The following is a 13,666-nucleotide window of genomic DNA, read 5'->3' on the forward strand; positions in this document are numbered from 1 at the left end:
TCGTCAACATAGAACAGACTGACTGGGTTCGCAAGATCACCACAGCTCACCGTAGCTTATTTAAACCACAGTGGGTTGAAGCACATGCCCACCACTGTTTTGAATATTTAAGCTACAGTGGGCAGTTGCCATGGCTTATGTGACATCCGAACCAAGCAAGGTTGGCTTCTGTGAGGGTTAAACAACTCTCGCATAACCCTAAAACAGCCCATGTGTCACAAGAGAGTTGTTTAACCTCACATAAGCCACCCTCACCAGGTTCACACAACACAATAAGCCATGGCGCCAGCCCACTACGGCTTGACTATTCAAAATGGCAGCTAGCACATGGCACAAGCCATTGTGCAATCAGCCCAGTAGGTTGATATTTTCAGCAAGCTATCCACCGCAACTTCAAAATCCCTATTCTGGTCAGTTACCACCAGCTCTAACCTCATCAGCGTATAATTGAAGTTGGGTGGGTTTTTTTGTCCCACTTCACTGGAAAGTGCTAATGAGCCAGTTCCTCTGTGCACTGGAGGAATGTTTGTCCCAACAAATGTTTACTCTCCATCTGATTGGCTAGGTCTGGGTACACCTCCCTGCTCACTTTGCCTCTGCAATCCCCAGAGATAATAAGAGTAAGTTTTCCAGTATTCTTTGGGCTCCATCACACAGGCAGAGAATTCTACATCAATGCTGGTTCTTTCCCCATCCAGTATCAGTGCAGGACTGGGTCATTCTCTTTAGATGGCTGTCCCCATCATGCTGTTTTTCATTTCTTTCCTTCTCACGGGAGTGGTGATGCCGCTCAGAGGCATCGCCACCTTTCTGCGAGGAAAACATTACCCAAAGTTGGGGTGTAGTGAAGCTCCTCCCTGGTTCCTGCCCCTTTCCCTCCCCTTGTACATTACTGGTGGATGGGGACTGACACGCAGACGATCCCCCCCATCTCCCCACCCCCCACCTCCCCATTCAGTGTTTTTGACAATCTCTGCTGTTTACTCAGCCATTTACTCGCTGGGAATGCATAGCAGGGGGGCGTCCTGGCAGATCGGAAGGCTGGCACATCGCTCTGCCGACCTGCCGCTCTGCCACCTTGCCGCTCTGCTGTTCTGCTGACCTGCTGCCTTGTTCAGAACACTACAGGCCAAAAATGGCAAGGACCCAAGATGGTGCAGGCATGGGAAGGCGACACGCCCCACAGCCTGTTGTCATCGCCTTTGCCATCATGACTGCACCCCCAACAACCCAAAACAACAGCCCACAGCCGCCAACACACAGCGGTTCATTCGCGCTAGAGGAGAAATACACAGGAAAGTCATGGTGCTCCATTTGCACATATTTGGAAAAATACCACATTTTTTCCGTTTGAGGAAAAAAGGGATAGATGGGTAGAAATGGTGGGATAATGACTGGACGATGACAACGTCATGTAATGGACCCGCACAATTCAGTGAGCGGACAGTCATGAATGTGCAATAAACTGGAGGTGTAGAGATGCCCTTTGTCTCTGTATCCGCTGGCTCTGGGTTAGGGATATACGAAAGTCACTTACCATTTCGCGGATCTGCTTTGCGGTGGGGGGGGAGGCGCTCCATCCCTCCCCCCAGAGTCCTGCCCGGCCGGCTCCATTCTGCGGGGATTCCACGGAGCCGCCGGCCGGCGCCGCCCACAGCCGGACATCCGGCCGCTGGGCAGCAGGGATGCAAATGGTGGCAGCCTTGGCCGCCGCCGTTTGCATCCCTGTACTTAACCGTGATAGGCTATGGAAATATTTATGTAGCCTATCACGGCAAAGTAAAAAAAAACGCATACGCAAATGGCGGCGGCTACAGTGGCCGCCATTTGCGTTAGCTCTTTTTCACCATTCTAGCCTATGTAAATATTTATGTAGGCTAGAACGGTGAAAAATAGTGAATGCAAATGGTGGCCGTTGTTGCCGCCGCCATTTGCGTACACTGCGCCCGGCCACGCCTGGCCAGGAGACCAGCCGCACCCGCCACACCTGCCGCCACCGCCGCCGGAGCTGCCGCCACTGCCGCATCCGCCCCAGGTAAGTGCCGTCCTTGGGGATTCCATGGGGAGGGGCGGGGGGGCAGGAGGCTGTTCCGCCACGGATTCCGGGGGGCCGGATTCTGTAGAATCACTGGAATTCTCACTGGAATCCGTGGCGGAATTCTCCGCCATCCCTACCCAGGGTGATGTGTCTGCCATCTATCATGTGCCTACATGCTGCTCTGATATGCGAGTTCTTATACATTTCAGGATTCCTGTTAAGAAAGTGCTAGTAAATTTTTAACATTTCATGTTCTTTAAATGCAATTTTGTATTTCGTTGCTTCTTACTTCTCAGTAAATTTTATTTTATTTATTTGTTTTCTATACCGCCCAACAGCCGAAGCTCTCTGGGCCGTTCACAAAAATTAAAACCAAAGCCACAGCATAAAACAATATAAAATATGAAGGCTTAAAACTACAATATAACAGTACAACCAGAATAAAACCTAGATGCGATGCAGAGATTTAAAATACAGATTTAAAACACCAAAACTAAAAGACTAGGAAGCTAAAGTACTGGGAGAATAAAAAGGTCTTCACCTGGCGCCGGAAGAACTGCGCCAGGCGCCAGGCGAACCTCTCTAGGGAGTTTCAAATAATAAACCCATTTGAAATAATAAACCCATTGTCCATGTATTCTGACTGAGGTGTTAAAAACATGGGTAGCGGCAAGGTGCTTGCACCATCACACCTTGGCTAAAAAACCATAACAAGCAACAGGCCACATCTCTTGTCCTCTCTTTCCATGTTTTTGCTCTGAAATAATCTTCTCCACCTAAATTTAGATAGGATTCCCATGTTGTCTCTAAAGTCTTCAGGGACTAGCCTCCCCATTTGGCCCATTCTCAAATGTCATTACTTCCCTTCAATAGTGTACCACATTCTTCCTACATATTTTTCCGTTTCTTCACATCATCTTTCTTTATATTAGAGAAGATACTAAAAGTAAGGGAAGCATACTTGCTATGTGCAGTTATTTTATTTAAGTAATCTGAGACGAACTATACAATGGTCCCACCGACACCTATTTCTTTAAACCTGGGTCTGCCCCACTCATGTAGTTTAGGAGTATGATTTCAAGCGCCTGCTCCACTCCCCGAGTTTGTCATCTATCCTCCAAGTTCTTTTTGAAATGGAGAAAAGTGGCTGGCCTGGGTGAAACAGCAAGCACTTCAAATTGTTTCCTCCATTCTTCAGCTGATTAAAGACTTCCTCATTTAAAGATACAGAACTGGCACCATCGCCTGTAGTCTGGCCCTATGAAGAGCAAATAACAATGCAGAAGATTAAGAAGGCCCCTGTGGCCATAGAGAAGAACTGATTTATTGTGTCATAACCTTTGTAGGCAACAGCCTATCTCGTCAGATGCATATGATCAAATAGGCGCTGTTCCCTATGAAACCAATTATATGGGGATGCAATGCACAACAGTAGTTTTTATCTGCTGGCTACAACAAATACAGCGGCTGTTTTAAAATATGCAAGATGAACTGTTGTAATTTTATAAGGAACTGAAATTTTGGTCAAGAACATAAGTATACATAAATACAATACCAACAGACCTGGATACAAAATACCAGTTTTGTAGGCTTATCAGCTTTTGCTTGATGCAAAAATTGCACAATTGAAGGCTAATGCATTTCACACTATATCTGCACTTGTAAAGCACGTCTAAAATAATGGCATCAGCATAAGTCTGAGTCACCTTTTATATCCAAACTTCACTAGTATATAGAATATTTAAACCTCTATTGTATTTTATAAAACGTGTGTGTGTATTCTTAAGAGTTCAACTGTGAATAAAGTATTTTTTAACAAAAGTCTTCAGTCCAAAATAATCTTAGAAAGGGGGTGGGGTATAAATATCTAAAGAGGGGCCTACACAGCAACCAACATTGTGTAACATTTCATGGCTTCTGTCAAAACTAGGGCCAATTAGCCAGAGTATAATGTTAGTCTGAGGATCAAAATGTGGAATAATATTTGGGATAAATTCTACCACTGCTATACAGATCATGATTTTTAATACTATCTCAAAAACGTAATTTCAGCCATTTCACCAATAAATTATGTATGCGTCTACTACACTCCTGTATTCATTCAGCTATAAGATAATCTCCTGAACATTTTATGGACAGAAATTAACTTTAAATACTATCTCTCTCATCGTTGCTAAACTGTGCTTGATTTGCCAGCTAAACAAAGCAGGTCATATTGGATTTTATTTCTAGAGCAAACAATTCAATATATATTGTTTACAGTTTAGAAGCGACTATGTATTTTACTTAGAAGGAAGAAAAGCATTGTTAATACAGGTTCATCACCATTAACATTTTGAATAAATTAACAATCATGAATGAACCAGCTGGCAAATGAGGTTTCATACCATCTGTATTCTCATACACATCCTAAGAAAAGGCAACATGTTTCCATGGCAGGGGCTGGAGGAGTCAGCAGTCAGAACATGATCATCAGTACTATATTATGCTCACCACTGACTTGTGTTTCTTTTCTGCAAGATGAGGTAAAGTTTGACTTCCAATGACTTTCTTTACCTAATACACCATCTGAAATATCTCCAGCTTTGTCAATATAAAAACTGTCTAGCTTCTCTCTATTTCACTGTCCACCTACCAAGGAACCTGTATGTTTCACCTAAAGCTGGGGCAGTTCCAAGTAACAACTGAATTTTATATTTTCAAAAATTGAGAATCTACCATTGTTTGTTTGTTTCTTCTTCACAGAAACCCTTGGGAGGGTCCCAGGTGTAAGTTAAAACCATCTCAGTACCTGGTAAAGCCTAATTTGACTGTCTGCTGCCCCCTCCCACTTTTTTCTGTCATAATACCGTAACCAAGAGCTTTTCTACATGAGGCATTTCTCAGGCACTCGTCATTCCCTACTCATGGTTGTTTACGGGATCCTTAGATGTTGTTGTGACCTTCCAATTTTGCTTCTGTGTCTAACCAGCACTTTTGGCAAGTTTTTTAGAACATGGAAAATGTAGCATTTAATTATGAAAGTAAAAGAAAGTGCCATTTCCTCTTGTGTATTTGCACTATTCCACTATACCACAGTACCACCTAGAGGTTATGTAGCAGAAAAGCAGGAAAGGAAACACTCCTTGCACAGTGCTTCGATCTCAGTTCTGCGACAAAACCAAAAACAGATGCAGTGGATTAATAGCCTCATGTAGAAAAGCCCCAAATGCAGACTGCATGGCTTTAATGTTTGTCACTTCCTTCCTTCTCCCCTTCCCTTTTTTTGCTTTGTTTACAGTCTTGCCTGATGAAGAGTTCTGAAGAACTTGAACGCTTGCCCAGCATTTTGTGACTTCTGTGTTGGCCTAATAAGGGTATTATGCCAATATGGATTTTAGCAGTTTTGATTTACAGAGTTTTTGTTAATCTTCAGCATTCCTTAAAATGCTTAAATTAATTCTCAGATTTGGGGTAAATATCTGAGCTCAGAGTTGGAAGAGGATGAGGCGGCCAAGTCTGCGGCTGCTTTGCCACCCGCTGGGATACTGAATCAGGTTCCTGGTGCTGAGCCCGAGGCTGGTGGTCCAGAGCCCACACAACCAAAGCCAGCATCCTCACAGAAGTCTTGCCCTAAGCCTGACTCAATGACAGAGTTGGATACCTCCAGAACTACCATATCTGTCCAACGGCATGGGAGCTCGCAAGACAGGAGGCCGCCAAAAGGCCTTCTAATTGGTTTACGGCCAATCAATTAAATCTTTAAGGCCCACATTCTTCAAGCAGGAGGATGGCGCTTGGGACGGGTGGACTGGAAAAAGAGACCAATAAGGCCACAGTTCACCTCCAAACTTAGTTGGAACAATTTGCTCACCTGGAGTTGTTCCTGGTTCTATAACCACTGACCTGTCTTAGCTCATTGGTACCTGCTTGAAACATCACAGAACAATATCATGTTTTTACATTAGGATAACCATTTTTAAAATATCTCCGCCAAAGAGATCTTTCTATTCTGAGAATCGTGAAAAAGATGAGCATTCAAAACCATCAATCTCAACTGCATTTCAGCAGCTGCAAAGTATGTATCAGTTGCGAATATTAGTTTTTTTGTCTTTATTATCAGCAGAAAATAATGCCATCTTTGCCATTTTAAAAAAAGTTGAATATTTCAAAATACACAAACATGTCTACGAACATATTTATGTGTTTATTTTAATGTATAATCCATGTTTTTCCAAGAGAAATATAAACAGATAATGAAATAGATGTTTGGGTAAAAAACAAACAAACCTGCATTATTGAACCATCTTGATATGCATAAAGCTACAATGAATGGCCTTCTTATTTTGCTTGCAATCTGCAACACTTGAAAACTTCTCGTTCATTAACAGAAGCTGAGTCAATAACCATACCTGCTCTTCCACAGAATCAATGGCACTTTTCCTATGCATAACTATATTGCCTGTGGTGCATATTGACTTAGTCTTCTCTTACTTCAGGAAGTCGCAAAAGGTTAATTTCTCAGAAAAACCGGAAAAGAGGGGCCCAAGGGGTTTTGTGACAGCGGGTGTCAACACCAGACAAAAAGTCTGATGTTTACAAAGGAATATTCTATTTATAAGATTGTTCATCCTTCTCTGAAATACTTCACAGAGCTAGAGTAGTAGAGCAGATAGGTGCACAACCAGAGAAGAACCTGGTTCGAATCTCAAACCAGCTGTGAGCTCACTAGAAAGCTACTCTCTTCCAGCCTCAGCCCCATCCCCTCTGCTTGCAATGTGGAAATAGTAACACTAGGCTGACATACCTTACAGGGTTGTTTTTAAGGATCACTGAGATAATACATGTGAGACAGTTGGCATTATCACAGAATATACATAAATACTTCTCTCACAGAGATGAGACTAAACTGGTCTAAACCCAGTTAGCTATAAATATCAGCTATGCTGAATCAGTGTGCTCAAAACTACAAGCTTGGAGCCATGTGAGGCTCCTGAATTAGTCATATTTAGCTTATATAAAATATGTATGTGTGTGTGTATATGTATACATATGTGTATGTGTAAATTGCACAAATTTTAGTACACAAAAATTCAATTTATTTGTCAATATAGTGCTCATGTTTTTCACAAGTGATGTGACTACATCCAGAAACACCAAATCAGATGTGAGTATTACGGCGACATAAGTATAAAGATTTTTGTAGTATCAGTTTCCTAATGGCTAATTAGAATTATAGGAATTATTTTTTTAATTAAAACTTAAAAACCTCTAGACACCTCTTGCAATGGCTAAACAATGAAAAGTATATTGGCACCGGACACTGGACAGCTCTTTAAGCCTGAATCACCATAATCTGTAGTAACAATATCATTTCAAAACACGTTTTGTATTACAGTGAATGTGTTTTTCATGGTAATAGCGCAAGAATGGTTTCTCGGGAGAGGAAAATTAAATAAGAAATAAGGCTGTTTGTTTTTTACTCTTCACACATAAATCTGCATAAGTCAAAGACTTGTGTCACAATCATTTTAATGGCAAAAAAGAATAAAATGCTAAAACCATGCTTGCTTTGAAAAATATTGTAAAAGATATTTTATAAGAAAATTGGGTCAGCCTTAGTAATGTTCTGATGGATAATCACTGATAATATGTTCGCTGTAGTACCAGTGAAAGACTAGAAAGCAGATCCTGCTACTAGACAATTTCCAGTTTTTATAGATGTTAATATCAAAGCACAACCTGTACAGAGAAATACTGTAACCTGTGGAGAAGAGTATAATTACAAATACAAAGGTCAGAAAGAACTAACGCCTTAAAATGCTCCAGTGGGATGGGTCACTTTTATAACTATCTTCTTTTTTTAATCTGCCTTGTGCTTCCAGTAATCGTGAATTAATCTGTCACATGGTATTTTTGTTTCAGATCAGCCAAAATAAGATAATAACTCCAGTGTCATCGATGCTGGCATGTGGGGCAGGTTTAAATCTTCAGCAACCCTCTGCTGTTGGGTTTCTGCAACCGGTGAGGCTGCAGAAGCAGACTCAGCACATGGCTTTGCTACCCTGAAGCAAATACTCCCATGTGCTGAGTCTGCTTCTGCAGCCTCACCGGTCCCCTGTCCAGTGAGACTCTAGAACACCCTCCATCCCTCACATTGAAATGACAGGAGTGAAGCATAGATACCTCAGGCTGTCTTCTGTGGCTGGGCAGTGAAAAGTCACTCTCTGACCCCATGGCCTGATAACTAGCAGGAGGACACTTTCCTCTCAGTGTTTGCATGCACAGAGCCAGGCAGTGGATCCACTTTCACAGCCCAAAGGTGACAGATATGGCATATGATTCCAACTCGGCCCGGTTTCCCTGATTCTAAGCACGTGTGGCAACAGAAACATTTGTTCAGGCGATGCCTTCAGTGGGAGCAGGAATACATATCTGGAGCTCTCTTCCAAGCTGCAGTTCAGCTGTTTAAAATGTTAAACATTTTTAACATGCAAAGAAATGAGGGCAAGAGGGCTGCAATGAGCTAGTATGTGCAGGGCATACATAGGAAGGAAGAGGAGTTGCACATAGAAGAGAGAACACGGCAAAGGAGTTAGGTAAAGACAAATGTATTTACCTGTACACCGCCCAGAGAACTTTTTGTCCTGGGCAGTCCAAAAGTGTAAAAAATAAAATAATCATGTGAGAGGGACATTTCAATGAGAAAATGAAGAGTAGGCAAAAAAGGACAGGTCACATGGTAAAGAAGGAACACGTGTGCCAATGTCAGTGAACAGCATACAGGGCTGGCCCTACCTTTGGGCAGAGTGAGGCAGCTGTCTCATTTGCCGTGTCATGGACGGGCAGCACATTATTTATTTATTTATTTGGGGTGTCATGGAAGGGCAGCACATTATTTATTTGTTTTTATTCCAGAAAGCGGGAGAGGCATTTGTCAGATTTTCTGCCTCCGATGCCAAAATAACCTGACCAGCCTTGGGTAGTACGCACCTTAACTGGGGTGGGAGTGGGGTGTACCATTTGCTGCTCCACCTCAGGCAGCAAAACATCTTGGGCCAGCCCTGGCAGCATATGTGTAAAAGGGGGAAGAAAGGGCACGCATGAGTAAGCAGCTAGGCAGTAAATATTAATATTAAAACCTGAGGGAGACCTGTGCGCATGTCAGAAGAGGACATGCATGAATTGGGTTGCTCAAGTGGACAAGGTTCTTTGCCTTTCACAGGTTCCCAATACAGAGAATACAGGCAAGTGCCACTTCGTCCGTCAAAATACAGCTGATGGAAAACTGCACTTGGCATGATATCTCCCTTCGGCGAAATTCTTAAAGGAGCAGGATAAGTCCAAAAGGAGAAAGGAGCAAGAGTTAGGAGCAGTGGAGGCTGGTGGCTCCGATTTCCGTGGGGCTGTGCATCCATTCTGGGTTCCTGTCAGAAACCAGCCAGAACTCTAACGGAGCTATCCACGGGGCTGAACCCATCGTGGAGCTGGGGTTCAGCACTTTGGATAGCTCCTTTAGAGTTCCGGCTGGCCCTGGCAGAAACCCAGAACGGATTCACAGTCCCATCGAAATGGAAGCAGCAGCCTACGCTAGTTAGGATCAAAACCAGAATGGAGGTGCATCCAAAAGATGGATATGGGGGGGGGGGGAGAGCCTGAGGAGGGGAATGCGTGCGAGAGTGAGAGAGAGCGAGGCGTGCAGCTGCAGAGAAGCGCAGGGGCACAGGTGGGCAGCCCCGCCCGCGAGCGAGCGAGCGAGCGCCCAGCCCTCAGGACGGCACCGCCTGCCCCCAGCGGCTCGCGGTTTCAATCAAGGCAAAACTCGAAGTTACTTGGCGTGACCCCGCGCGCGTCTACCCGGACCGTCGTGCGCGCGCGGCTCCCACCGTGGGGGGCCGAGCAGTCCCGGCTCGGCGCGAGCCGAGGGGGCCCGCTGGCTCGAAGGCGCCGCTTACCTCGAAGAGGGGCCCGATCTTGTTCTTCTCCAGGTAGGCTTGAATCCGGTCTTGCTGGTGAGACGCCATCAGACGAGCCGCCGAGGCGAGGGAGGTCCGGAGCCGGCGTTCCCGCGCTGCTTCTCCAGCGAGCCCTGCTGCCCCTTCTCCCGGCTCTCCAGCCAAGAGGGGCGGAGACCGAGGTGCGAGAAGCCCTGAGGTCCGACGAGCGGAGCCGACTCGGCGGAAGCGCCCCCGCCCGCGCTCACCCGACCCGAGCCCCGGCTGCGCGGCGGGGGAGCGCGGCGGTCTCTCCCGCCGTGGGGGCAGGCAGAGCAGCGCGCGGGCTGGGCGAGCGGCGCCCGGCGCGTGGAAGGCGGAGGTGGAAGCCGCGGAGCTGGCTGCCTGCTGCGGGCGCGCGCGCGCTCCTCGGCCGCAGGGAGCGGAGCCCGGCGCCTGCCGAAGCCGCCGCGCCGAGCTGCCGCCGCGCCTAGCGACAGCGCCTCTCGCGAAGCCAATGGCAACGGCGCGGCTCTTCCCAAGCCTGGCCAGGCGGGGGAGCCGCTTCCCTCACGAGCGGCGTTTCTCGCCTCCCGTGGAGCGAATGGGAACAGCTGGCAGGGCGCCGGAGCAAAGCGCCGTAGCGTACCGCGTTCCCTAACGCGCGTGCTTAGCGTCGCTTGTGAGCGCGCCAGAAACACGAACCCTGCCCCCGCGGCTTCGGTTCGAGGGTGCCTGTTTCAGGCCCTCACGCGGCGCATTTGGGCTCGTCTCCGTCTCTTCTGCTGTTGCCCGCAGCTGCAGGGAGCAACAACGGCATGGGAAGGGGAGAAATCGCCTGGATCATTCTTGAGGCCCCTTCCTTTGCCCGTATGCGCAGACTGTGCGGAACTACTTTTAAGTAGAAGAAAGGGTTAAAAACTTTCGAGAACTGTGCGAGTACATTAGCAGCCGCTGGAGTTAACCTCTCCTTCCTTGCATACTAATACTGGCCTTAAACCAAGCGATCCAATTTACGTAGAAAGGCTAAGTCAGCACTGTCCCGTAAATGATACTGCTGTAATAATCCCCTCAACGATTTCATATTAGCCCCACTGGCCTCTCTGGGTCTGTTCAGGAGCTGCTGCATACACGACATTTTCCCTAAAGTGTATATTTTATTTATTTGAAACATTTTATGCACTTTTCCACAGCTTAAGGTGGTTCACAAGCAAAAACATAACAAAATCCATTCACCTCTAAAACAGTAACATCCATTACACAAACTGGACAAGCAGAAACAAAGTAACTGTCCAGCAGATCTCAACACCCAAATAAAAATAGCTGGCATCCTTTTTGGAAAGAGATAAGCAATGCAGCTCCACGCTTCATGTGCAAGAGCATTCTCGAGCTGGGGCAAGAGCAGTAAAGGGCCTGCTTCTCACCACCGATGCTCTTATTTCCTCAACGAAGCCACTAAGGATGCAATCCTATGCACGTTTGGACAGAAGAAAGTCCTACAACCCCCCCAGAATTCCCTGGCCAGCATGGCTGGCTGGGGCATGCTGAGAGTTGTAGGACTTTTTCTGTCTAAACATGCATAGGATTGCTCCCTAAGAGCAGGTTAGGGTGCAATCCGGACCCACTCACTGCAACTGTGATATGGGTTAATAGTCCCCTGAAGTATTAGGCTACACTGGGAAGGGGGGAATGTGTGTTCTGATCTGCATACAAGTCATGTGTGTGACTTTGGAAACTGCTATTTACACATTACAGTGTACATTTGCCCCCCCCCCCCCCATGGGTGCATATGCAGAACAAAATGTTGAAGCAAACCCGCTATTTTGACATTCACAACATTTTTCTTTCATTTGTTGCCAAATCTGATGGAGGCTGAAGGAGCCCATTTTTTCCCCCCATTTGCTTTTGGGTTATAATTCCTTCTTAACAGTTATCTAATTGTTTCTTGTCATTTAAATTGTGAAGGCTTTATAGGATCTAAATGTAAACAGCTTATGTATTTATTTAATGTATTGCCAAATTTATGTCCGGCCTTATTGCTGAAGCCTCAAGGTAGCTAAACCTGTTAAGTCTGTTACATGATTTCCATCAGTGATGAGAACTCTTTTATTATGGAGTTTTAGTGGATATTCCTTGCAACCAAAATCATGTGTTCTGTTATGGGTAGAATCAGATATAGAGGGCCTTGCACCACCCAAGGCAGTGTCATATTTTTACATGATGCAGCAACTCAGGTCAATGCAATTGTATGGACTCATTATACTAATATATAATAGAACCACGCAAGACTTTGTCTGGCTTAATACTGCTGGAAAAGGGGCAAAAATGTCACTGGCCAATGGATTTTTTCCCCTCTTCTAGCCTTGAGTTTCTGTACCAGAGGGACCATTGTAGAAGCTCTTGCATCTGATTCTTGCCTTGCACACATTGTTAGTATTTGAAAGTTATTTATTTCAGTCTCAAATTGCTTAGGGGAAAAGATGCAGCAATTTCATACACCAAAAGCATTTATTGCTTCCTGCGACCATATCGCACGAGAGGCAAGGTGCTATGCTAGCTAAGGAAACAACCCCTTTTAGAGTATAGTTCTCAGTGATGCAAACATCACCCTCTTTTGACAATTATGTGTAATAAAATGAAGTAACCCTTTCTTGGACTACTTGCTGATCTGTTATGCCTTAATCTACATCCTTTTCATCTAGCACCAGACAGAACCCTACTGAGAAATACATGTTACTGCCTGTCTTTCCTACCAGCGGTGCTGGCTGCATACACAGCTTGGAATTGTTCCCCTTTTCTAGCCTCGAAAGGTAATCCTTTTATACCTCAAGAGTAGAGCTGTGCATATAGTGGCATAATGGTTACTGCATAGGAAAAGACAGCTACAATGGAAAAGGAGAAAAAAGAAGTGGTAACGTGAATGAGTGAGGTAGGATAGGTATCATCTGACTAAATAATTATTCACAGGAGTGGCTTAGGCAACAAAGCAGCACCTACAAATAACCCTGTGCAATAGGTTATTCAAGGCCTCATTATAAATGTTGGAGGCAAGATCACAGGCAAGCACGCTTTAATGGAGAAAAAAACCTGCTTCTGAAGTATGAGAGGGCAGTAGTTTGTTTGTTGAAAGCAAAAAACTGCATTGTTAGCAGTTTTCCCTCTGTCTTCCTTTTGTCTTACAGGGAAAGTAGCACACCATCACATTGTCTTCTGTTTCATTAAAAACAATACAAAGGCTTTTACAAATAAGTAATCTAAACTTTAGATTAACATTATGTCTGATTTCTCTGTCTAGGTATCCTGCTTGGGAGTTGGGAGTAATAATTTTATTTCAGACTAAAATAAAATGTAAAGCCTGAATTATATATTAAATAAAATGCATATTTTATTTCAGAACTTAATAATAATGCTGTTTCAAACTTTCCCCATAGTGGGATATTCTAAGGTAAATTTACAAGGACTACTTCCTTTGGAGGAGAAAGTCCTGGCCACATGGTGTTTTACAATATTTCTCTATTTGCAAATAAGTAATATGCCACATTGAAAGGCGGGGGGGGGGGGGGCAACCAGCCTGCATTGGCTGCCTATTCACTACCAGGCCAGGTTTAAGGTTTTAGTACTAGTGTACAAAGCCTTAAACAACTTGGGACCGGGATAACTGAGAGAGTGCCTTCTCCCTTACCAACCTGCCCAGTCACTGAGGTCATCAGAGTGC

General features: G+C 45.0%; 1 protein-coding gene across 2 annotated transcripts in view; it reads right to left on the reverse strand.

Annotated features, from left to right (window-relative positions):
* C4H8orf34 (chromosome 4 C8orf34 homolog) overlaps window positions 1-10,461 on the reverse strand; it is a 158,992-nt gene extending 148,531 nt beyond the window's left edge. For both annotated transcript variants that reach the window (XR_014789835.1, XM_084848047.1), the window contains exon 1: window positions 9,973-10,461. Coding sequence is in view for 1 of the 2 variants with exons in the window: in XM_084848047.1 (XP_084704173.1) it covers window positions 9,973-10,041 (69 nt within the window). In the remaining variant the exon portion in view is untranslated. The remainder of the gene's footprint in view (window positions 1-9,972) is intronic.
* Window positions 10,462-13,666: the final 3,205 nt, after the last annotated feature.

This window comes from Heloderma suspectum, chromosome 4 (genome assembly GCF_057233095.1).
Source record: "Heloderma suspectum isolate Gila_16-S chromosome 4, 16-S_ref, whole genome shotgun sequence".
In the NCBI taxonomy this organism is placed as follows: Eukaryota; Metazoa; Chordata; class Lepidosauria; order Squamata; family Helodermatidae; genus Heloderma; species Heloderma suspectum.